Source organism: Anabrus simplex, chromosome 5 (genome assembly GCF_040414725.1).
Source record: "Anabrus simplex isolate iqAnaSimp1 chromosome 5, ASM4041472v1, whole genome shotgun sequence".
In the NCBI taxonomy this organism is placed as follows: domain Eukaryota; kingdom Metazoa; phylum Arthropoda; class Insecta; order Orthoptera; family Tettigoniidae; genus Anabrus; species Anabrus simplex.
Window position 1 is genome coordinate 313,674,941 of NC_090269.1, and position 23,858 is coordinate 313,698,798.

A 23,858-nucleotide genomic window follows, 5' to 3' on the forward strand; every position below is an offset into this window, starting at 1 on the left:
AACACGATACGACACCAGTCGTCCTCTGTCCATGAATCCCGGGCAAAGCACCACTCCAAATTCAGGCGCTTGTGTTCTGGTGTAAATGGCAACAGACGCATAGGGCAATAGGACCCCAATCTGGCGGACGCAAGTCAAGTCGCTGTGCGGGAACTCGCAGGATGTTGTAGTCTCCAGTACATGTTCATGGATGGCAGGTGCTGAAGTTACAGGATTCCGCAATGCTTGGCGCACCCTACAGCGGTCCTTCCTCGGGGTGACGTTTCTTGGTCGACCCGAACGTGTACGACGTGACTGGGTGCCCTCTTCAACCCACCGAGTCCAACATCGGGCCACTGTGACATCTGAATGACCCTCATGCCTGGCAATTGCACGATACGACCAAACAGCCTTGTGCAGTCCCATAATGCGGCCTCTGTCAAATGCTGTCAATTGGTGGATAGGCTATGTAACGCATCTGCGAGGCATCGCAGTTGCTTCATATTGTACATAGCCTTCTCTGGAAGTCATGCTTAACTGTGACTCATGGCAGTTGTCTGGTAACAACTGTAACAATTGTTTTGATTTATGTAATAAACGTTAAGTGTACTGGCAGAATATCAAATTACAAAATAAACCACCACATAACTTACATTATTCTTATTTAAATCATGCAGAGAAATACACGATATGCAGTCAGCATGGTGTATATACAGCGCAGATCTACAGGCTTTGTTAGTTGTATCTCAGGCGTGAATGGGAAAAGCAGGTTATCCCTGCAAATTTGATAGACCAAATTGTCTTGGAAGCACCTTGAAACCAGCATCTCTAAAGGCACAGCTTGTTACCTGCTATCATGTTGCTGTTGTGAGCAAGTATTGAGAGTTGTGCAACTGTTGGGGAAACAATGCCATGTTGTCTAGGCATATGTTGACAGGGACTCCATACCAGAGGGGCATAGGCCGTCACGTATTGTTTGGAGCACTCGCACAGCCACAGTTCATGAAATCGCAGAGAAGTACAACAGCAGAGACCAGGGCAATGTTTCACAGCATACAGTTCAGCAAACAATGCCGCGCATGGGACTGCAGAGTCAAAGACCCATCATCATCATCATCATCATCATCATCAGGGTATCCTTCCAGCGGGCCGGGTAGGACTTTTGTGGACAATATGCCTCCATCGGTTCCTGTCAGAGTTCCTGTCCTTTCACATCCTGCAGTAGTTCCTTTCTCAATAAGGTCTGCATTTATTTGGTCCAGCCACCTTCTTCTGGGACATCCAACAGGTCTCCTTCCAGGTACTGCCATTTCCAAGTACTGTCTAGGGGTTCTAGTCTCTTCCATCCTTTGCACATGGCAAAACCATTTAAACCATGTAATGCACAGTCTTTCTCCATCGTACAGGTCACTTTAATGTCATTTCTAATGCACTCATTTCTAATTCTGTCTCTTACTTCTTGCATAGCAGATTGTAAAAATTTCATTTCACACACTTGCAGTTTGCTGAAGTCTCTTTAGTAACACACAGGTCTCCAACCAGTATGTCATGATTGGCAGGAGGTAAGATCTGAACATTGCTTGTTTGGCTTTTACGGGAACTGCTTTGTCCCACACTAGATTTCGTACCTGATAGAAGAACGTGGAACCTTTTGTCACTGTTCTGGATTTCCAATTTAGCATTCCCCTGGTTCGATACAATACTTCCAAGATAGCTGAAGCTATCTATACATTCAATTCTCTCTCCATGAAGTTTGAAGTCAAATTCGCGGGTGTTCTACTCAATTACTCAATTTCATTGCTACCGTTTTCTTCCTACTCACAGTAAACTTATATTCCTTAAACTTGTTGACACAGCAATCTGATTTTCTTTGGACTTCTTGCTCTGTTTCTCCCCAAATGGCAAAATCATCTGCTAACACTAATGCATTCAAATCTCCAGGTTCTGCAGCTTAAATTTCTTTTAATGATTACATCCATAAGTGCAAGGAAAAGTAGTGGAGATAGTGCACTGCCTTGTTGTACACCTCTCTGTTCGGAACCATTCAGATCTACCATTCCCTATTTGTACACTACTTTCACAGTTTTCATATAGCAATTAGATCTTGCTAATTAGAGAACTTTGAGCCCCTCGTTTATGCAGACATTCCCATATTTTGCTCCTTGGAACACTGTCATAGGCTTTTTCTATATCTAGGAACACTTCTATCAGATCTTTCCCTTTTTCCCAGTACTATTTCATTAGTTGTCTAATGGCAAAAATTAGGTCTATTGTTCCTCTGTTGCCTATGAAGCCATGTTCTTCAAGCTAATGCTCTATCCTTGTTCTTAATCTCTTCGCTATGATCTTTTTTAGTATCTTGAGGCAGTGTGGTAGCAGCGTAATTCCTCTGTAGTTTGTATACTTTCTTCTGCTCCCTTTCTTGAATACTGGTATGATCAATCCTTTTCTCCATTCATCTGGTATCTTATTTTCTCTCCAGATAACTCCTAGTGTTCGATGTAGCCACTGAAGACCTTGTATGCCTGCCGCTTTGATTGTATCTGCAGATACTGTACACCTGGTAATTTTCCTCCTTCCATACGCTTCAGGGCATTTTCTGTCTCTGACCACATAATTAGTCTTTCTTCTCCACGATAGGTTCATTGTTTTTATGCTTCTCTTCTTCATTGCCATTTAACAACTTGTCGAAATAATTTCCCATTTCCTCTCTGATGTTTTCTATATTCCGGATTAGGAATCCATCCTCTGTTTCAATTGCTTTAACTACCTCTTTGTCTGATCTCCCCACTCTTCAATATTCCATACATCTTTTGATTCCCTCTGAGTCTTCTAGTTTTTGTGTGAACATCTCCCAACTCATCCTTCTCTTCCTTCACAATTCTCTTCACTAACAATTTCTTATCTCTATATATTTGTTCGAGTTTGGCCATTTTTTTGTGATCTTGTCATAAGACATCTTGCATTTGTTTTTGCTTCTCAACATCTTCATATTTCTTTACAATATTTCTGTCTTTAATAGCTTCTCTTACATTTTTACTTTACCAACTGGTCTCTCTTCTTTCTTCCTCTTGTTTTGCCACATACTTCTGCTGCACAGCTCACCAGTGTTGTCTTAAAAAGGTCCATTCCTCCTGTGCACTTTGTTTCATTCTTCGGTACCATTTCCATTACTAGCTCTTGAAAAGCTTTTTTATTTGCCTGATCTTTCAATTTCCGATCTTTTACTCTTGGTTCAAAGACCCAGTCATACCATAATTATGATGGCACTCCACCAATGGGAATGCACAAAATGGGCATAAAATAGACACTGGACTCTACGACTGAAAAAAGGTCACCTGGTCCAATGAATCAAGATTGTTGGTTTACCATATTGACAGCTGATTACCACTGGAGGCTGTAGCAAATTGATGCACTGTTGGGCAGAGAGAGGCCATTGGAGGTGGTGTGATCGTGTGGGTGATGTTTCATGGGACATTTGAGCTCATTCTGGCACACCAATCTATGACAGATGCTAACAGGGTCCCTGCTTGAGATTGCCACTTCCAATACGACAATACTCCATGCCACTCGGCCAGGATTGTGAAAATTGGTTTGAGAAACCTGACAGTGAATTTACTTTAATGCCGTAGCCCTCAAATATCCCAGTTGTGAACCCAAGTGAACAATTTTGGTTTGACTTTAAACCAGTTTGTGCTATACCACCTCCACCCCACAGTGTAATTTAAATGGAAGACCTAATGTCATGCTAGTGGTAGGAGATACCCCGGGATATCTTCCACCTCCTTGGTAAATAGATTTTAAAAAGTGGTTGCGGTTTTGCAGGCTAGAGGTAGTCTCCACAGTGTCAGGTAGGTGGTCAAGTGTAATGGCTCACTGTTGCTTTCCAGCACCAATTCCACTACATGCATAGTCAACAGAAATCGCTGCAATATTCACCATTAAGTAATAATACTGTTTTTCAAAAGTTTTCAACATAAAAACCAGCATGAAGAATTAATTACTTACTATCCCTCATTTCAGTAACTATTTATGAACATTACTACCAACATAACCTTCTTATACTATACTCAGTGCATCCTCTTAAGCAATACATTTTCATCTGTACTAAGGCAATTCTTCAGTGTTAATAAGCTGAACAACACTGTAAGGTCTCTATTATATTGTTGTATTTTGATATTAGTTCAATGATTTTCAAGAAGCAACCCCAGGAGGAATTTAATATAGTCTTTCGTTTGTCTTTCACATTTGAAAGTAATTTACTGCAAACTTAAAAGATCTAAACTCACCCATCACGTGCATTATGCAACTGCTGTACTTGGCGTGCCTGTGATGGCGGAGGAGACGTCAATGGCTGAGACTTCGTAACCTCCTTTATGGTATTCAGGGCCAACTGGTTCACTTGCACACCTTGATCCATGGTGGGGGACTTGCGGGTAAGTGGATTGGGAGTATTGGATCTTGATCCAGTGATGAAGTCTAAAACAGCATAAGCTACACTGGAACGTCTCGTCAGTATTCAAGGTTGGCCATTGTAAATAAACCTAAAACCACCAAGGAGCAAGCAGCAACATTCCAGCATGCAGTGAAACCTAACAACCCTTATGCGCTCGGTGCAATAATCAGCATATGTACAAACAACTCTCACTTGAGTAATGAACACGTTAGAGACCAAAAGGTTTTCAAAACACTGGAGAATATTAATCTCCTTTTCAACAAGAGAAAACAAAACTATTTCAGAAAAAATAATTTATGTACATTATATTCTATGGAATTATTGGTTACTTTAGGTTTTGAAGCTTTGTTTTTCCTTGCTCAAAATTATCGGTCATAAAGAAATTCAAGAAATTATCATTCCTTACTTATCTTGGGAATATAACTTCTCCGTACATTTTTTAATTTAACGAAAATTTGAACAATTTGCCTTAGATTACTTTCCTTGTACCATCAGTTGAGATAGTAAACAGATTCATGTTCACATGAAACAGTTTTCGTGGAGAGCATTAACCATGTCAAGCCATAAAATGATCAAGAGGTGACCTAGCAATTTTAGCACAGAAGGCTAAAATTATACCGAGCGTAAAAGAGTTAAAATACCACGTACACAATGATAGCATCAGTCAAATATTTTAGCCACAAATCTCACGTTTTCAAACACTGACTTCATGGAATGTTACTTTAAGACTGTTCTTGCTATAAACAGGGCTCAAAAGATTAAATATAATAATAATAATAATAATAATAATAATAATAATAATAATAATAATAATAATAATAATAATAATAATAATAATCATAGCAAATAAGTAAGTTCAGGGACAGAACAGAATTAGATGGCTGATCATGTGTTCCACATATTGTGAAAACTAAACTACTACAGTAGGTACTTTTTGGAAGAATTACCCACACACAAAATTCATCATATCATTAAATAAGAACTACTACAGAATTTGAAAGAATACGATAATGAAAAGGAATAAGGAAACCACAGTTCACAGTCTTAGAACTACATCTGAGATTATTCTACTTTAACATACTAATTACAAGCTAACAAAGAGAATTTTGTACCCTATTCTTATTGCCATATTAATTTGGATAAATTCAAATTACAATCAGCATGTAATTGCAACTGAGGACGACTGCATACAACACAGAGAGCAAATACAAACTTGGCAACAGCAGGTTTGACCCCTGAATACCCTATTCCCACTAAGAGTACAATTTTAGCCAAAACCAATTCTAAAATAATTGCCAGGATAAACAGAGGTTGATGGTTTGTTGACAAATTACAAACCAAGATGGAACATACAACTTTCTATTTCTTCATTAAATATCCCCAAATACAGGAGGGCATCTTATTAAATTTATCTTCACCCATGAAAAATTATATAACAGTGTTTATGAAAGCTAAAATATATTCTTTAAGACTGATGTATTTGTAACTGCAGTTTTCTTTGATGTGTATAAGCCAGACTGGATTTGAACTAGCAGTGATCTTGCACTGGAACTATTTAGAAGTTTACATAAAAATCTAAAAATAAATTGTTAAGTACACACATGCTAATTCATAATGTGATTTATTGTGTCTGATATACCCCTTGATCACATGTTAACTATGCAGTTTTCATTACACATTTCTGTTTTAACTTACACAAGTTCTCTACCATGGTATTACAACCTAATGATAGATATATTAGAAAACATCAGCACAAACCAACAAGTTAATTGTAAAAGACAGTTCCATTATGACCTCGGGCCAATTTTACCAGGATGTAAAAGGAATTTTTAAATATATTCTAATATACTAGAAACTAACATGGATGGTACCACAAAGGTTACAGATCTCTTCACACGGTTATGTGAGTACTTAGGGGTTGTTGTAAGGATGTAAAGGAGAGGACATAAGTCTCTGGTAAGACTGCAGTTAGAGTACGGCTCCAGTGTATAGGACCCACACCATGAATAGCCCTACTTGATACGAGAACTGGAAAAAATTCAAAGGAAAGCAGCACGGTTTGTTCTGGGCAATTTCTGGCAAAGGAGTAGCATTACGAAAATGTTTGCAAACTTTGGGCTGGGAGGACTTGGGAGTTAAGAGAAGAGATGCTTGACTATGTGGTATGTTTCGAGCTGTCAGTGAAGAGTTGGCGTGGAAAGACATAAATAGACTAATAAGCTTGAGTGAAGCTTTTAAAAGTAGGAAAGATCATACTATGAAGATAAAGTTGGAATTCAAGAGAACAAATTGGGGCAAATATTTATTTATAGGATGAGGAGGAGTAAGGGATTGGAATAAATTACCAAGGGAAATGTTCAAGTTTTCAAGTTCCTTAAGAAAAGCCTAGGAAAACAATTGATAGGGAATCTGCCATCAGGGCAACAGCCCTAAGTGCAGATCATTAATGATTGACTGGTAGATAAAACATTGCATTAAAAAATATCATGCTTGCATACCATCTTCCTCAAAATGCAGAACATAAGCCACGTTAGAAAAATACTCCCTAAAGAACGAGACAAGGAGATATTTCACTATGTATCCCTGAAGTAATTGGTATTTTGGTTAATGGAAATAAAATGAGGAAATTTATGAACAGGAACAAGATGGTGGACGAAGACATAATTAACGTCAGTGAAGTAAACAAGAAGAGACTGAAAAGAAATACTGGTGCAATACAATATAAAGAAAAACACAACTACAAACAATGACTAGAAGAGTGCAACTCGTTAAGGTTTGGGTCTTAGCAGGATCTTTCCATAATCTCTCTCACACACACACACACACACACACACACACACACACACACACACACACACACACACACACACACACACACACACACACACACACACACACACACACACACACACACACACACACACACACACACACACACACACACACACACACACACACACACACACACACAATTAAATGTGTTTTATACACACTTCAAAAAATTAGGGGAACATGTTTTGTAACTTCTGGTATGTGAACGTTAATTTGGTAGATGGGGATCCATTAGTCGTACAGCATACCTTGATACCTTAGCTACTCAGGGTATGTCAAATCGAAGTTATACTCTAGCTGTGGGCATAGCCATGCATTAAACTGTCAGGTGACTCCTCAAAACAAACTGAATAGCGGTGCGTCTGTCTCGTGAGGTACACAGACTACTGCGGTCATTTGAGCACGTTGTACGCCAACTAGCAGATCCCATGAAATGAAATGGTGTATGGCTTTTAGTGCCAGGAGTGTCCGAGGACAAGTTCGGCTCAACAGGTGCAGGTCTTTTGATTTGACGCCCGTAGACGACCTGCGGGTCGTGATGAGAAATGATGAAGACATACACCCAGCCCCCATGCCAGCGAAATGAACCAATGATTGTTAAAATTCCAGAACCTGCCGGAAATCGAACCCAGGACCCCTGTGACCCGTGTGACCAAAGGCCAGCATGCCTAACCATTTAGCCATGGAACCAGACAGCACATCCCACAACACATCTTAACAAGGTTCAAGTTGCAAGGGCCGTCACTTTGATCCAGGAAGGATGGACTTATCGTTGTGTTGCTGTGGATCTCAGTGTCTCTCTGCCAGTAATTCAACGCTTGTGGAATCGCTGCAATGAGACAGGCCAGTTCACAAGAAGGGTTGGACAAGGTTGTGGACGCATGACAACACTGCAGGATGACAAGATATCTGGCCACCTGTGCGTTGTGGCGTCGTTCAGCAACTGTGAGAGAACTGCAACAAGACCTCAGGAGGGTCACTGGAGTCACGGTGTCTGACCAGACAGTAAGGAACAGGTTTAGAGAAGTGTCCTTACAACCCAGACGTCTTGTTCAAGTGCCCCGTTTAACGCAGCACCATTGCGCAGCTCTCCTGTTTGCCAATACCCACATCAACTGACAACTTCGCTAATGGAGACCTGTGTTGTTCACAGACTAGTCCACAGCATGATGGATGTCAACGTGTATGGAGACACCGTCGTGAGCAGTACATGTCAAATGTTGTCCAGGAAGGCGACCGATTTCCGAGATGGTGTGGGGTGGCATCAGTATTGATGGCCGTACGGATCTTGTCCTCGTTTGTGGTAATCTTACTGCTGCACGTACATCTAGTAGATACTGCTACAGCATGTGTTTGTTACTGCATACGGTGTTGGCCCTGAATTCGTACCCATGTACAACAATGCCAGGACTCGTGTAGCGCGCATTACCAGAGGTGTCTTGCGAGAACTGGACATTCAAGAGATGGAATGGCCAGTAGCAAGTCCCGACCTTAATCCCGTCGAGCATGTGTCGGATAGGCTTGACAGAAGTGTTCGTGAGCGTCCTGTTCCACCAAGACTCTCGAAGACCTCAAACAGGCTCTCATTGAAGAATGGGACCCGATACAGCAACGTGACCGTCGACTTATACTGAGCATGCCACGTAGGTGTCAGGCTGTGATAAATGCTTGTGGAGGACATACACCATACTGAAGCTCTCAGTGATAAAAATCCAACCTGGAGGACTTACCACTTTGTTTTCGCCCCTATTTGGACATTCCCGTTTGTGTTCTGAAAATGAACGCGAATCCATTGATGTTCTTTTGTGTACTTCAACGGTAAAGAATAAAGGTTTAGTTGGTAAGATACCTGGGTGTGAGGTATTGTTTTGTGGAGCATGGCGTAACGTTTAAAAACATGTTACCTTAATATTTTTGAACTATGTATATTAGTGTTGGCTACTGAATGCATGATTTGAAGTAGTGTATCGATTCATTCAAGTGTCTGAGTGAATCGATTCACAGGAACGGCGAGCAACACAGCACACGATTCAGCTTATTCCCAGCGGAGAGTGCTGACAGGGAGCCGAGCTTCCGCTGCAGCGAGACAGTGAATCATGGCACACCGAAAGAATCGTGCGCCCAGCACAGCTCAGTGAGACAAGATACACACGGCTCCTTATCGGCACACTGGACATTGGCGGAGAGCCGAGCGTCCGCTGCAGCGACACATACAGTGAGTCATGGCACACAGAAAGAATCGTATGCAATCACAGATCAGTTACACACAACACATACACACATGATTCATTGCATGCACTGTCCTCTTCTTACAGGGAGGTTTAAATAACAGATGGATTTATTAGCAGTGTTAAAAAGGAAGTCAAAACTGAGCTACAGGTTGTGGGTTTGGATCCCATTGGTGTCCGGCTGGCCATTTTTGTTCTGTACTTAACATCTCTTCAACACGTACTACATGTACGTAACACGACGTAATACGTTGAAAGTCGTGATTCGATTACAATGCGGTCGTGAAAATTCAATATTCATTGAATGCTGTTAGTGCTGTCTTACCATTACATACTACACAGATGCAGTAGGGGCAGCGACTCTAATGTGCCGTGAATCTGATCACTGTATCGATTCAGTAACGTGAATGGAATCGAATCAATTCAGTAAAATGAATCGAATGTCCCATCACTAGTGTATATCAGAAGCAGATTTAACTGTTAAAGCAGGAATGTGGAAGGTATTTTTCTAATACTTTCCGAAGAAAATGTCAGTTTGTGAATACTTATGATACCACATACTGAAGTTAAAATAACTGGGTAAACAGGCATGGAGTGTTCCAAATTTGGCAAGTATGCATTTCTTATACGTACACACAAAATGAATCATGTCAATGACATAACAAAACATGAAAGTTCATTATAGAAGGCAGTAATGGAAAAAGCTTGACAGAAGTAACACTACACAGAAAGATAAATCATGCCACACCTTCATGCAACACTTCACCAAAAACTTGATAACTCAAATCAGTAGACAAACAGAAGGAGACTTCAAGCACCATAAATACACCATTACCCAAATTTGTAAAAACACAAGACAAGCCTCTTTTCTGAAACATTTTTCAAGTTATCATGCAAATTATTTAGAAGCTGAATAAGCACAGACTTAGCATGGGAATACCCCAAATGCATAGCCAAGCAAATAGCAAAAACAGATCTGTAACTCGCACCTTGGTCTTTGTTGGTTCGATGTTCCTGAACTTGTACTGGAATAACCAACTCACTTGGCTGCTTGGATAAAGAATGAGGATCACGGTGCAATCCAATTCCAGGGGCAACAGCACTTGGAAGACCAGTCAGAGCACTCATTGATCCATATGTAGGATACTGAGGCAACCCAGGAGCCATATGTCCCAGCATGGTGGGAGCAAACCCCTGAGCCTGATAGGCAGGTGTTTGAGTCATTGTATTGGGCACCGACAACTGGAAAAGAAGAAACTATTAACTCAATGTTTCTCTCTAGAACTGAATGTAGTTTTAAAAAGTAGCTTGGAAAAGTCATCTTCGTCGAAGTGTACCTTCTGCCGTACAAGAATAAAATACATTTTCCATGCAGTACATTGCATTAACAGAGAGATAGGAAAGGACAACTTCCTCATTAATTCAAGTGGCAAGTAGAATGGTTAAAAATAATAATTCTAAAAGGGGTATTAATAGATAAGGTGAACCACCCTTTGTAAATCTTTAACTGAAATATAATAAAATTAGCAACATTTGATGGAACTGTCTTGTAGAAAAATGTGACAAGCTAATGCATAAAAATCTTTACCCTACAACATACATACATACATACATACATACATACATACATACATAATCATTATAGATTGTTATGCCTTTCAGCATTCAGTCTGCAAGCCTCTGAATTTACTAAACGTCGCCACAGTCCTCAATTTGCAACTAGTGTTGCGGCCTCATTTGGTTCTATACCTCTTATCTTTAAATCGTTAGAAACAGAGTCTAACCATCGTCGTCTTGGTCTACCTCTACTTCTCTTACCCTCCATAGCAGAGTCCATTATTCTCCTAGGTAACCTATCCTCCATTCGCCTCACATGACCCCACCACCGAAGTTGGCTTATGTGTACAGCTTCATCCATCGAGTTCATTCCTAAATTAGCCTTTATCTCCTCATTCCGAGTACCATCCTGCCATTGTTCCCACCTGTTTGTACCAGCAATCATTCTTGCTACTTTCATGTCTGTTACTTCTAACTTATGAATGAGATATCCTGAGTCCACCCAGCTTCCGCTCCTGTAAAGCAAAGTTGGTCTGAAAACAGACACCTTGATTCAATCTCACTATATTACCATCCTGGGAGAACACACAACCTATATACTTGAAATTATCAACCTGTTCTAGCTTTGTATCATCAATCTGACATTCAATTCTATTGAATTTCTTACCTACTGACATCGTTTTAGTCTTCGAGAGGCTAATTTTCGTACCATACTCATTGCACCTATTTTCAAGTTCCGAGGTATTAAACTGCAGGCTTTCGGCACAATCAGCCATTAAGACTAAGTCGTCAGCATAGGCCAGACTGCTTATTGTATTTGCACCTAACTGAATCCCTCCCTGCCATTTTATACCTTTCAGCAGATGATCCATGTAAACTACGAACCCTACAATGACCAGAAAAATATTAAACCAAATCATCCTTCAGTTTTTCATTTATTCTGTGTCCAGGCAAGCTTTGTAATTTCTACAAGAAACACAGTTGGAGATACAAAGTGACAAACTGTATTTTCAAGTACCTATGCATACCAGTTGTTGCACAGAGATAATACTGCCAATTCCAGTCTTTGTGAGACTTTTTTGCTTCTAAGGAAGCATTAGACACCATCATTCACTTTTCTTGTTAAGATGATTATGCACTGTTATGAATTATACAACACAGATTTTCAAAATAGCAAACAAATAGCATTTTGCTACACTTCATCCCAGAGAAGGAGATTTAACTGCCCATGAAAAAGTTACATTATTTTCAACATTCATCTAAGTGACTTCACAGTCAGAATGAAAAAGAGGCATTTCCAGCAGTCCACTAATATAGATACAATATAATTTAGCCTATAGTCAATATCACAATATCAGTATGTAAAACTATGTTCAAACAGGGCTAAAACCAATTACATAATTCAATAATTTGTAAACTAGAAACTTGCATGAAAGTTCTCAGTAAAGAACTTGTCCAAGAATGGTGAATGCTACTTGCATTTCTTAGATTAAAAAAAAAAACACAGAACAAGTCAAAGTGAAACTCCTACACCACTATAACTAGTACGTGTTTATGAATAGAAATGTGGACAATAATTTATGTTCGCATTTTGTGTGGAACAATAAAGGTATTACTTGAATTATTAAGTCACCTCCCTAGTACGCGTATCCCTGAACTTAGCAAGATATAACCAAATTTTCGTCTATATGTTGCTGAGCCATGTCAAAATGAAAGTCTTGTAGTTCTAGATGGACAGATTGATGCATGTGTAATGGACTAGTATACCTTGGAAACAATATTCTCTAACCCATGGGTAAACAATGGAAATATTAGTATCATTATGACTTGTGAGGTGTGGCTATGAAGTTGTTTACATCTGTTATTATTATTATTATTTATGTAGTTGTGTACGAACTTTATTTGGTATAAATCGTGGTCGCATTATTTGTGAGGTTACGTCATGAATAGAGCTCGGATGTTTAGGAAAAATCATATTTTTTGTCTATTTTCTTGTCTGATTGGATTTCGGTGCAAATCAGGTGATTATTGTCACAATTAAGTGATTTTAATTTGTCATATAAATGCATATTTTGGCTATTTTTTTGCCATAAGGTCATATTTTGAGCTATTTTAGTAGAAACGTCATATTTCGGCGGTTTGACGACAGCTGTAGGTGTGCAAAATCATCTTCAACTTACTGAATGCGAACTAGTGTTCACAAAACTGCTTCTCGGTATCACGCTGTTGATACAAGTCGAATAGTTGAATAACCAACCCGCTGCACTCGGCAACCCGGTCTCCCAGGTAGAGACAGAAATAATCCAGAAAATCCCGTCCCAGCAGTGAGCTAATTACTTCTGGTAATCGCTCACTTGTCTGTTCAGATATTAGAACCTCAACCTCCTTTCACTTACACAAGCGTTAGTTGACAGTAAATCGTATCCCAGCACACATTCCAGTATGCGTAAGGAAAAGTCTTCTACTAGCGTTAAGTTACGAAGCTTTGTTAAGGAATTCAGAGAAGAATATTTCTGTACAGACGGTTTAGTTCTATTTTGCAAGTTGTGTGAAGTGAAAGTCGTGGCTGAAAAACGTTTTATGTGCAATAACATTGTAACACGGCGAAACAGAGCAACAATGTCAAAGATGTCGATAAGAAGAGGCAACAATTGATATACGATAAGGCTGTTACATCTTCAGCGATGGACAGATGTTTGGATTTTTCAAAGGAACTTTGCGAGATGGTGTCTGCAAACATTCCTCTAAACAAGGTGAACAATACCCATTTCAAGAATTTTCTGGAGAAATACACTAAAAAAATCTGTTCCTACAGAATCAACACTGGGGAAAAAACTATCATGGTTGCTATGAAGATACTCGAAATCGAATTCGACACAGTGTAGCAGACAATAAGATTTGGGTATCTAATGAGACGACGGACACTGCAGGCAGATATATAGGGAATGTAATTACTGGAACACTCAGTGCTGATCGCCCTGGGGATATTTTTCTACTCACCTCAGAAGTTTTAAAGAGAGCAAATCATTCAACAATTGCAATTCTTTTTGATAATGCACTAAAAATTTTGTGGAAGGATGAAATTACGTGGGAGAACGTTCTTCTCTTTGTTGCCGATGCTGCTCCGTACATGGTGAAAGCTGCTGAAGGCCTCAAGCTGTTTTATCCAAGAATGATTCACGTCACCTGCCTTGCTCATGCTCTGCATAGGGTGGCAGAAGAAATTCGTGGACATTTTCCTGAAGTCGATAAATGAATATCTAACGTCAAAAAAAAGTTTCTGAAAGCACCACTGCGGATTGCGACTATCAATGAGTTAGCTCCTTCGACGCCACTCCCTCCACAGCCAGTTCTTACTAGGTGGGGGACGTGGCTCGATGCTGCGCGTATTATTGCGTAAACTACTCCACTATCAAAAACATTGGTAACTGCTTCAACAAAGATGCCTCTTCTATCAAGATTGCCCAGGAATTGTTTTCCAACAGTTTGTCAGATAGTTTGGCATATATTAAGTGTCACAAGCAAAATATGTAGTACAAGTGGAAAGTGTTTTTAGAGACCTTATTGGTGAAGTACTGTATAATGTCTTATTTTTATTGACCTAACCTGTACTGTATAATGTTGTAACATAGGCATTTGTAAATAGTAGAATTCTGTCTATAGTTCCTGGAAAGATCCAGAAAGTTACATAACTTTTGTACAGGGTGTGTTACTTTGTTGGTATGTGTTCTAGAAAGTGTGTTCTGTCTATTCTGGAAAAATACGACTTTCGCGATCATGCGTATTCTAGAATGTTAGTCAAAGTTCGCGATCGAAAGTAAGGTTGTGATTGGTGAGTCTAGGTGGCGATAGGGAACTCGTGCACACTGATTGGCTGCCTCCAAGGCCGGAATTTCCTATATATAGTGAGCGAGGCAGTGTTCGAATGAATTCTGTATCCTGAAATCTGTCGGTCTTGGTCTGTCTGCGAGCAGCCTATCTGGATGACGTCCCCCGGTTCCCGGGATGGCACTCTCCTCGGGTAAGCACTCTTGAATTCCGTTCCTGCTAAAATTTCCGTAATGTTCCGATTTGCTTTTCATACAGGAGTCTGCCCTAACCTCGCCCAGATTCACCAAATTAGGTACTTATGACGCCTTAGTTTTTCAGCTGGACTTACCTGTTCGTTTCCGAGGCATTCCCATTTCTAGTTTCACTAAAATATGTATATTGTAGTTTAACATTATTTCCCTTGGAGGTTGCCTCTGGTAGTTCTGTATCACTTGAGGTACGCTAGATTTTGGATAACCGGTAAATTGCATTGTACTACTGCATTGGTAACTAGATGTATAGTTGGTTTGAAATTTGAATTTACACTGCTACGAAATAACCTATGTATATCACTGAACTTATAGCTCATAACTTGGAATGTATTTGTAAAATTATCTTGTAAATAATATTTTTAAAATCTAAGGATCACGGTGATTTATTTCGGAATCCGCTATCTAAGCCATGTCCATGCCTTTGGTAGCTTCCCAGCCTTTTCATCTTCCCGGTTTGTTGTTCACTAGTTGGCCCTACTGATATTTACGTCATGTTTTGTTGGAGATCCGAGTAATGCCAGCTACTGTTTTTCCGAGTGTATAGCGTTTTCTTATATTGTGTATTGTACTCTTACCTTCCCCTTTTAACTGTGTTTGTGCCTTGTTTGGTGTTACCCCTGTAGTCTGAGGTAGCATTAAGTCGAACTTTGGAATTATATCGAGTGCAATTACTCTTTTAGAATCTGCTGGCTTAGAAATTCATGGAAGTTGTACCGGGCGGTACACCTCCACGCCGCTAATTCAAACTTTGCGCCAGTTGAAACTCCTCTGCTGGAGGAAGTCTGAACTTTATCTACTGTGTTAATTTTCAAGTTTCTCAGAAGATGTCACTACTTGGAAATTTTGAAGTTTCTGAACTGGGTCGTTTTCGACGTAGTTTTGTTTTGCCTGTAGTAAGAAGTGTGAACATTCTCTTCTAGAGGACACTACTGAAGAACTACAATTGTGCACCCTGGTGCGAAGTGAAAGAACTGTTTTTGGAGAAAATTTGAATTCATAAGTTTGTTCTTTGTTAAATTTCTTGCAGTCATGGTTTAAGTTGGCAATATTAACCCTTTATTTCCCCTTGTTTTGAATTTAGCCAATCCCGAATTTCTCGAATTAATTTTCCACCAATAATGTGTTTCTTCTTCATCTTGTGTAGGGGTTTTCTTGGTTAACCAATAAAATTCTTGTGGGAGGGTGTTCTCATTCCTGAAACGCCTCGAACTTTCCGCGAGAGTATATAAACTGCTGATTTTAGGGTCTCTGCGATACTTCAGTAACATCTTTCAGTGTGTAAAGTACGTAGCAGGAGGCGGGAAGTGCCTCTTCCTTCGGGCAGCAGTTCATCCACAAGGTAATGGCCGTTTAATAACTTATTTTCTTGCTAGCTCAGCAGTTTAACTCTCGGGGCAGGTCCGAAGCCTTTTACCATGTAACTTCCCTTAAAATGTAAAAACACTTGGTATCTATTCTATCTTTTTAAACTACAAATCGGGATAGAGAGTGCTTAACCCTCTCGAGTTCCCACTCATATTGCATTGAGGTGAACTTATTTTCACAACCTTTTCTTCCTTAAAGTAATGTAAATTGTTTCCTTCTATAAGTCACCTCTTTAGTATGGGAGTAGCCCTTGCATTAGCGGCCTAGTGCCAGATTAGGTTTTAAACAAAATGTATTAGGAGTGCAAGAACGCCTCCTCTCAAGTTGGTATTTTTGAGGCCATGTAATTTTCATGTTTCTTAATAGGCCTCAGTAGGTTGGGTATTTTACCCCTGTGTTTAGGTCCTTAGAGGACAACTTGAAGGTGGAGTTTGGTGTGGCCTTTGATAGGCTTAAATTTTAAGAGCGAGTTGCTCTTTCTTGAAAAGGTGCGTTGTTGTATGCCTCGAGGAGGCTTTACCGTGTAAAGAGGAGCAAGTGCTCCTAGGTATGATTGGGGTCTTCTGCCCCTTTGTTGACTTCTGTATATCGTAAGGTTGGGCTTATAGCTCAGGAATTGGGTGTCTGGCTCTCGGAGCCCAAATCCTGTAATCACTGTAATTGTACTTTTTTGAATTGTGTTTCGGCTACTGTGTACCTGCTCAATTTGTTATTTCTTATTCTTGATTTTGAAAAAAAAATATAACCTTGTTAAATTTTACCTTAACTTTAATTTCGTAGTTTGAGACCCGTTCACCCCCCCCGCACCTTCTTTCACCTCTGCTGTTCCACAGATACCTCGGAACAGAAGTATTGACATTGTGAGAAGTGTTGAACTTTCAGTACAACAATCACATGGAATAGTTGGCAACAGTGTAAAACAGAAACTTCAAAATGTGCTTACTCAAAATGGTTTTCACCGTGTGTGCAAGATAAATGATGTTCTTAGAGAAGGTACCAGTACACTTCAATATGAGTGCATACTCGACAGCAGTGATTTAACATTATTTAAATATGCACCAATAACATCTTGTGATGTAGAAAGGTTCTTCTCTCACAAGAATGTGTTAAGTGATAATCGGAGGTCTAATGCTTTGAAGATGAATCTTGGCATACACTTCAATTCCACCCGCGGAGAAGAATGAAAAAGTTATGCGAGATTGCACTATATGCTCTGACGCCCTACAATAATGTATTGAAAGACAACTATTTAATTCGTTTCTTGGTGCTCAGTTTAAACTTTAACGCATTTGAATAATATTAATGAAATCTGGGCTTAAACGATCCAAAATGTTTTAAATAGATTGATTTCTAGTTTTTTCGTATTTCAAACCACCAATGCAGGGTGCAAACATGGACTTTTACAATGTTGTGTGATCTGATAATCTTAGTGAACTTAGTTCACAAAAGTTTGATAAGTGAATCAAGGATAATAAGACTGAATAATTGCTGCACATGTATATTCAGAAAACTAATATTTAAGTAAGAATAAAGAATTTAGTTAAATATGTATCAGAGGAATTACAGTTCTGATTTATAGTTTATTTTAAAATGCCCATATTTTGATTAATCATTTTTGGGTCATATTCTGTCGTTTTTAAGTCATATTTCGTCACTTTTGAGGTCATATTTGCTTGCTTATTTGGGCTATTTTTAGGTCTTAAACATCCGAGCCCTAGTCATGAAACATCTGTAGGTACATTAATATGAGTTTATTTAATGTAAGAACATGTAATTAAAAGTACGGTACGTAATTTATTATTACCTGTATATATGATGTATATATCCACTGCGACATTGTGCGACACACTGTAATAGTCTCGAACCACGTATCTTTAGCTCTATAGAGTTGCAGAAAATTCCTTTCATTGTAAACAGGTTATTGGAGACTCTCAAAATTACGAGAAAACATGTTGCGTCATATTCTTTTAGAAACCTGGCCAAGCAACTTATATAAAGAGGCAGTCTTGAGGGTAGAGTTGAATTGCTTAACAAGAGTTGTGAATGCAAGTCTAATCGAATATGTGAATTGATGTTGTGATGGTAGTACGTTGACATGATATTGTGGCAGCCTTTTTCTACTTCTTTGCAGTAGTATTTTGTTTCAAGACAGTTTATTAGTGTGTGTGTGTAATATGTATATATATAACTAGCTGACATACCTGTGCTTTGCTACGGAATTCTATACTGTATACAGAAGTCTAGGGTAGGTAGTGTACACGTGAGCAAGATTGTATTAAACTTCACAGCACTTAACGTTACCGGTATCCTAGAAATGCGACTGGGAAGTCACCAAACGTATTTGTAATATGACAACTGGGTTAGGGAATTTTCATTATAATGATAGGCCCCGCTTGCCTACCGTAAGTCACAATCACATTGGGGAGTTTTCATTATAATGGCAGACACTCCCTCTCCTCCTGCCTTTTTACGTCCTCAGAAAGTGGTTTTCCCAACTAAAATGAACATAAGCCACTACAATGACGTCGGTAGGAATGGCGCAGTTAAAAGCAATTCTTTCACATCAAATACTGGATTAAATGAAAAACCACACATTTCGTCACCTTTAAGAACAATACTATGCTGCCGATCTAACAGTCCGAAGTTCCAAAGCTGGAATGACCAAGCCGCAGACAGCAATGATCAGTGAAGGCTCCGCGTCTTCTTCAGAGTTTGCGGGGGGGGGAAGGGAGGGGGAAAAATAGTGGAATGTCCCAGGGCAAAAACTATGTCCTTTTACGAATCTGTTTCCTAGAAGTACCCGATGAGTTGGAGAATCAATTCACTACACTGGTGGCAGAAAAATCTGACTTGGAGGTAAATTTGTCCTCCAAGCGAGAGGAGAAACCTCCTCTTCACTGCTAATTTGGAATAAAAGGAATGTAGAATTGAATAAAAGTGAAGAGGAAGAAGCTTTTCATAAAAAAATATATATAAAAAAACTGCTCTTCTTAGGGTTGAATTTTGAGTTATTGAGTGAACTGTGCTGCTGTAATTTGGAATAGGCCTAAATTGTAATTCTAGAATAGGTCATAATACTACTACTACTAAGTAAGCCTCTGCCTTAATTATGCACACTGCTCATTCAAAACAGCAAATCGGAGCAAGGATCAAATAGCTGGAATACTATGATGAACCAGTATGTCAACGTACCAGCAGTATCAGAAAATGTATGAACCAGAGGAATGGCATGCTGAAGAAGAAAGTTTTCTAACTCCCCAGCTATTTCCCGTCAATATTCAGGCAGGCTGTTATACTCTGTACACAGCAGTAATCCCATCTATCGGAGTTGATGGCAGCATAAGAAACAAAAAACATATCACAACAAAGAATGGTCAATGTAATGTTATTGTTGATCAATGTAATGCGCTTTTGACATTGTAGGCCTTCACTTTTTGTTTTCTTCCAACTCTGAAATACCACTCTTATCATAGTCGGTACGGTAAAACTGAATAAAACAAATTATTGGAAATTGTATTCTCTAACTTTTGTTATGTAGTACTTTTCGATAGGGCCAATAATATAGTTATTTAAAAATTAAATTTTAGGGACCTTCCCCTAAACTACAGTTTCATCCAGGGTAAATATTTTATAGCTTAGACTGTAGTTTCTTATTCCCCGACTCTATATACCAATTTTCATTAAAGTCTGTTAACATATTTTCTCGTGACTCGGCGTTAATATGGACTTGGCAACAAAAATACAAATTTATGAACATTTGTGTTATCATAGACAGTGCAGTAAAAATGTAAGACATAAATGATCAGAAATTTAATTCTATACACACTTATTTATGTAGTATTTATCGATAGGACCACTAAGGTAAGTATTTGATAAATTTTAGGCCTTCCTCTAAACTGCCATTTCACTCAGTGCATATAAACTAATTTATAGCTTGGTTTGTAGTGGCTTATCACCCGACTTTACATACGGATTAAATTCCCTTCAGCCGTTTTCTCGTGATGCGTGCACATACATACAGAAATTACGGAAAAGTAAAAAGTGCATTTCCTTGTTACTTTCGACATGACCAATACAGAAATGCCATTCTTTTCAAATTCTGAGCAATGTACAGACAAAACTCTTATTTTATATGTAGAGATTTGTAAATAAAATAGTGTGCAAAATTGATAGCATTTTGTGTGCGAGTCTTGGTAGTTACAAGATAAGAGAACAATATACATATTGTATGTATGTGTTTTGACACCACATTCAGTTTGCACTGGACAGATGTGAAGCACAGACAAGTTGCAGTGCTATCATGGGGCATCCCAAAGGACAATCCTCTAAAGAAGAAAGAGAAATGGTAATTTTTCATCATAAGAGAAGAAAATCATTCCAAGAAATTTGTGAACACAGGAGTCATGCAACTGTAGTACAGTGTTATAAACACAGTAGGTGAAGTACACGCAGCATTAAAAACGAAGACAAAGTGAGTGGGAGGAAAATTTTTAACTTCAGGTAGTAAAGTTGGATACTAAGAGTTGGAATAAAATCCTGTGAATAGTGCTCCAAAACTTGCTGAGATTGCTGAGGAACATACTAACAAGAGAGCACATCCAGAAACTATTAGACTTATCCTAAGAAAAAGTAACAGAAATGGACGAAGACCTAGCAAAAACTATTTGTTAGCAAAATTAATATGCAGAAAATGTTGAGCTTTGTTAAGGAGTATACAGAAAAAGACTTTTGTTCTGGAAGACTTACTTTTGCAGATGAAAGCAAATACAGTCTCTTCGGCTCAGGTACAGCCTAGTGAGCAAGCACATTTTACCTGATAAAAGGTCGCGTAGATTAGGATTTAAGATAAGTTTTTTGCACCTAGGCCCTTATTAAAAATACAAGTTTTCTAATTTAGCGTGCCTGTGCTCGCAACAGTACGACCACTTTTGTGTCACTATTTCCGATTTTTGCTCTATAGCTTTACTAGTGCATCCTACAAAAAAGTACTCGTATTTATTGTAAAGCACAAAATTTACTACAATTTACTCCCATAACATGTTTTTCTAAACCTCTTAGTTACCGAACAGAGCTTCAAAGCACAAAATGTTTCCTGAAGTTAAGGAAAACTCACTGAAAAACAGGGTCCGGCATCTTAAAGGTTTATTGGTTCAATTTAAGGATAAAATGAGTGACTTTGTAGCCATATAGCCTTCTTCTTTTCTATTTGATTTACATCGCACTGACACAGATAGGTCTTATGGCGATGATGGGACAGGAAAGGCCTAGGAATGGGAAGGAAGCGGCCGTGGCCTTAATTAAGGTACACCACGGAAAACCATCTTCAGGGCTGCCGACAGTGGGGTTCAAACCCACTATCTCCCGGATGAAAGCTCACAGCTGCGCGCTCCTAATTGCATGGCCAACTCGCCCGGTCCACATAGCCAAATATTACGGTATGTGCATAAAAAGTTGCAAATAGGACCACAATACAAGGAATATAAACCTTTGTCACAAACTTTTTAGAAAGCTGACAGCATAGATCATCAAGAGTTTGAGCATTCATGTCTCCACCATACAAGGCTATGAAAGATTTCTCATCTGCTCTTCCAATTCAGACAGGAGTACCTTCTGACTGTCTGAAAAATCAAGAGACTAAAAGAAAGTTTGCCTTGCTAGACTGCCACCAACGCAAGATGCAGCCCAGTATCACGTATTATGCACATATTCAGTCCAACCATGATTGGAGAGAGAAAGAACCCTTTAGATTGGAGCTGGATAACAGGCAAGTACAATCCTCAAATATCCTGCCATCTATCAAAGATTACTGTACTTTCTTCAACACTAAAAGGGTGGAGTTTCATTGCAGTTGTATTACCAACATTCTTCAATATATCTATTTCTATACTATTAACTTCATAACGCACTTCAGAAAAGAGAAAAGCGAGACCATTGTGGTTTATTTGAGATGAGTCATCCACTCCCATCAGCCTTATCGATGCGTCCTTCGACAGAAAGGTAGCTTTAAAGTTGAGAACTTCATGATCGTTCCGTATTGAATAGAGAAATAAGAAGATGTACAATATTAGGATTCACCTTTCAATACGTTGTAAGTTGAACTAAAAAGAAGTCACAACTTGTTTATTGGGACCGGTTTCGACACATTACAAGTGTCATCATCAGCCAAATAGTAAAGTAGGGCAAGATATAAAGATCTTGAAACAACTAATACATTGAACACAGGCAAAAAATTAACATTGATTCATATCGTAGCAATTCAGTTAACGTCCAAAACACAATGATTGCAGTCAAGAGAGTAAAGAGAACATCATTGTCCTGCGCCGAAAACAAATATAGTTGAAGTTCACAAGCAGGTCAAGTATGCACTTATGTAGAGTCGTTGCTAGACAGATCTTGTAGGCATTTGTTTCTCAGGCCGAAGAGTAAAAAGTGACGTAATTGAAGTATTAGGAAAATAGTGTAGGATTTAATTTTGTCAAATTCAAAGTAGATATATAAGTTTGAGAATAATTTAAAACATTAAAAAGAATAAAGCCAAATAAAAATATATTAAAAATAGGAAGAAATAATAAAAGAAAATTGGAATGTGAGGTTCAACTCGAAACAACTTGCCGTAGTAATTGATAGATGAAAGGGAGATGATAAAGAAAAGGTTGGGGAACGTTTATTAGAGGGTGGTGGTGATTATTGCTATTAGAGGAAGTACAAATGGGTAAAGTACGGGGTGAATTCGGACACTACTTTTTGTTTTCTCAGGAAAACCTGCGTTGGCGTATATTTTTCGTTTGTAGGGTATTGCATTCGTTGGATATATTCCTCATTATTAGGATGATAAACAATACAATTTAAGATTCCCTTCGTGAGTTAAGACAAAAATAACCTCAAAACCGTCCGAAATCACCTCATTTGACGGTATGCTACGAAAAATATACTAAAGTTTCCTTCTACGAGCACATTGTCCAGGTATTTGGGTGTTACTTCATGCGAGACAGGAGTTATAAACCTTGGGAAAGAGAGATTAACCCTAGAATCTGAACTTTTGAATGAGACCGAAAGAATGTTCTTTGATAGTGGATGAAATGACAATAAAACAACAATTGCAACATGACAAAAAGCTAGGTACATTCTTTGGTCACAAAACCACATCTGTTCCAGATAATACTACATCCAAAATTAAGAACGTCAAGAATGTGAGCGAATCAAATTCTCGCCAATAACTTGCTTTGTTTTATGATAGCGGGGTTATGCACCAAGTTATCAGTGATTTGGGAAAGAAACAAAATCCCAGAAGATTGGAGTAAAGGAGTCATCATCCCACTGTTCAAAAACGGCAACTGACGGAAATGTGGAAAGTACAGA

The 23,858-nt window shown here is 38.9% G+C and overlaps 1 protein-coding gene across 6 annotated transcripts in view; it reads right to left on the reverse strand.

The window, feature by feature from the left end:
* tral (trailer hitch) overlaps window positions 1-23,858 on the reverse strand; it is a 220,629-nt gene that overhangs the window by 163,955 nt on the left and 32,816 nt on the right. For 3 of the 6 annotated variants that reach the window (XM_067147533.2, XM_067147531.2, XM_067147530.2), the window contains exons 3-4: window positions 10,485-10,737; window positions 4,269-4,473 (exon numbers count right to left, since the gene is read on the reverse strand). In XM_067147533.2, coding sequence (XP_067003634.1) covers window positions 4,269-4,473; window positions 10,485-10,737 — 458 coding nt within the window. The remainder of the gene's footprint in view (window positions 1-4,268; window positions 4,474-10,484; window positions 10,738-23,858) is intronic. The other 3 variants (XM_067147535.2, XM_067147532.2, XM_067147534.2) reach the window with 2 other exon arrangements.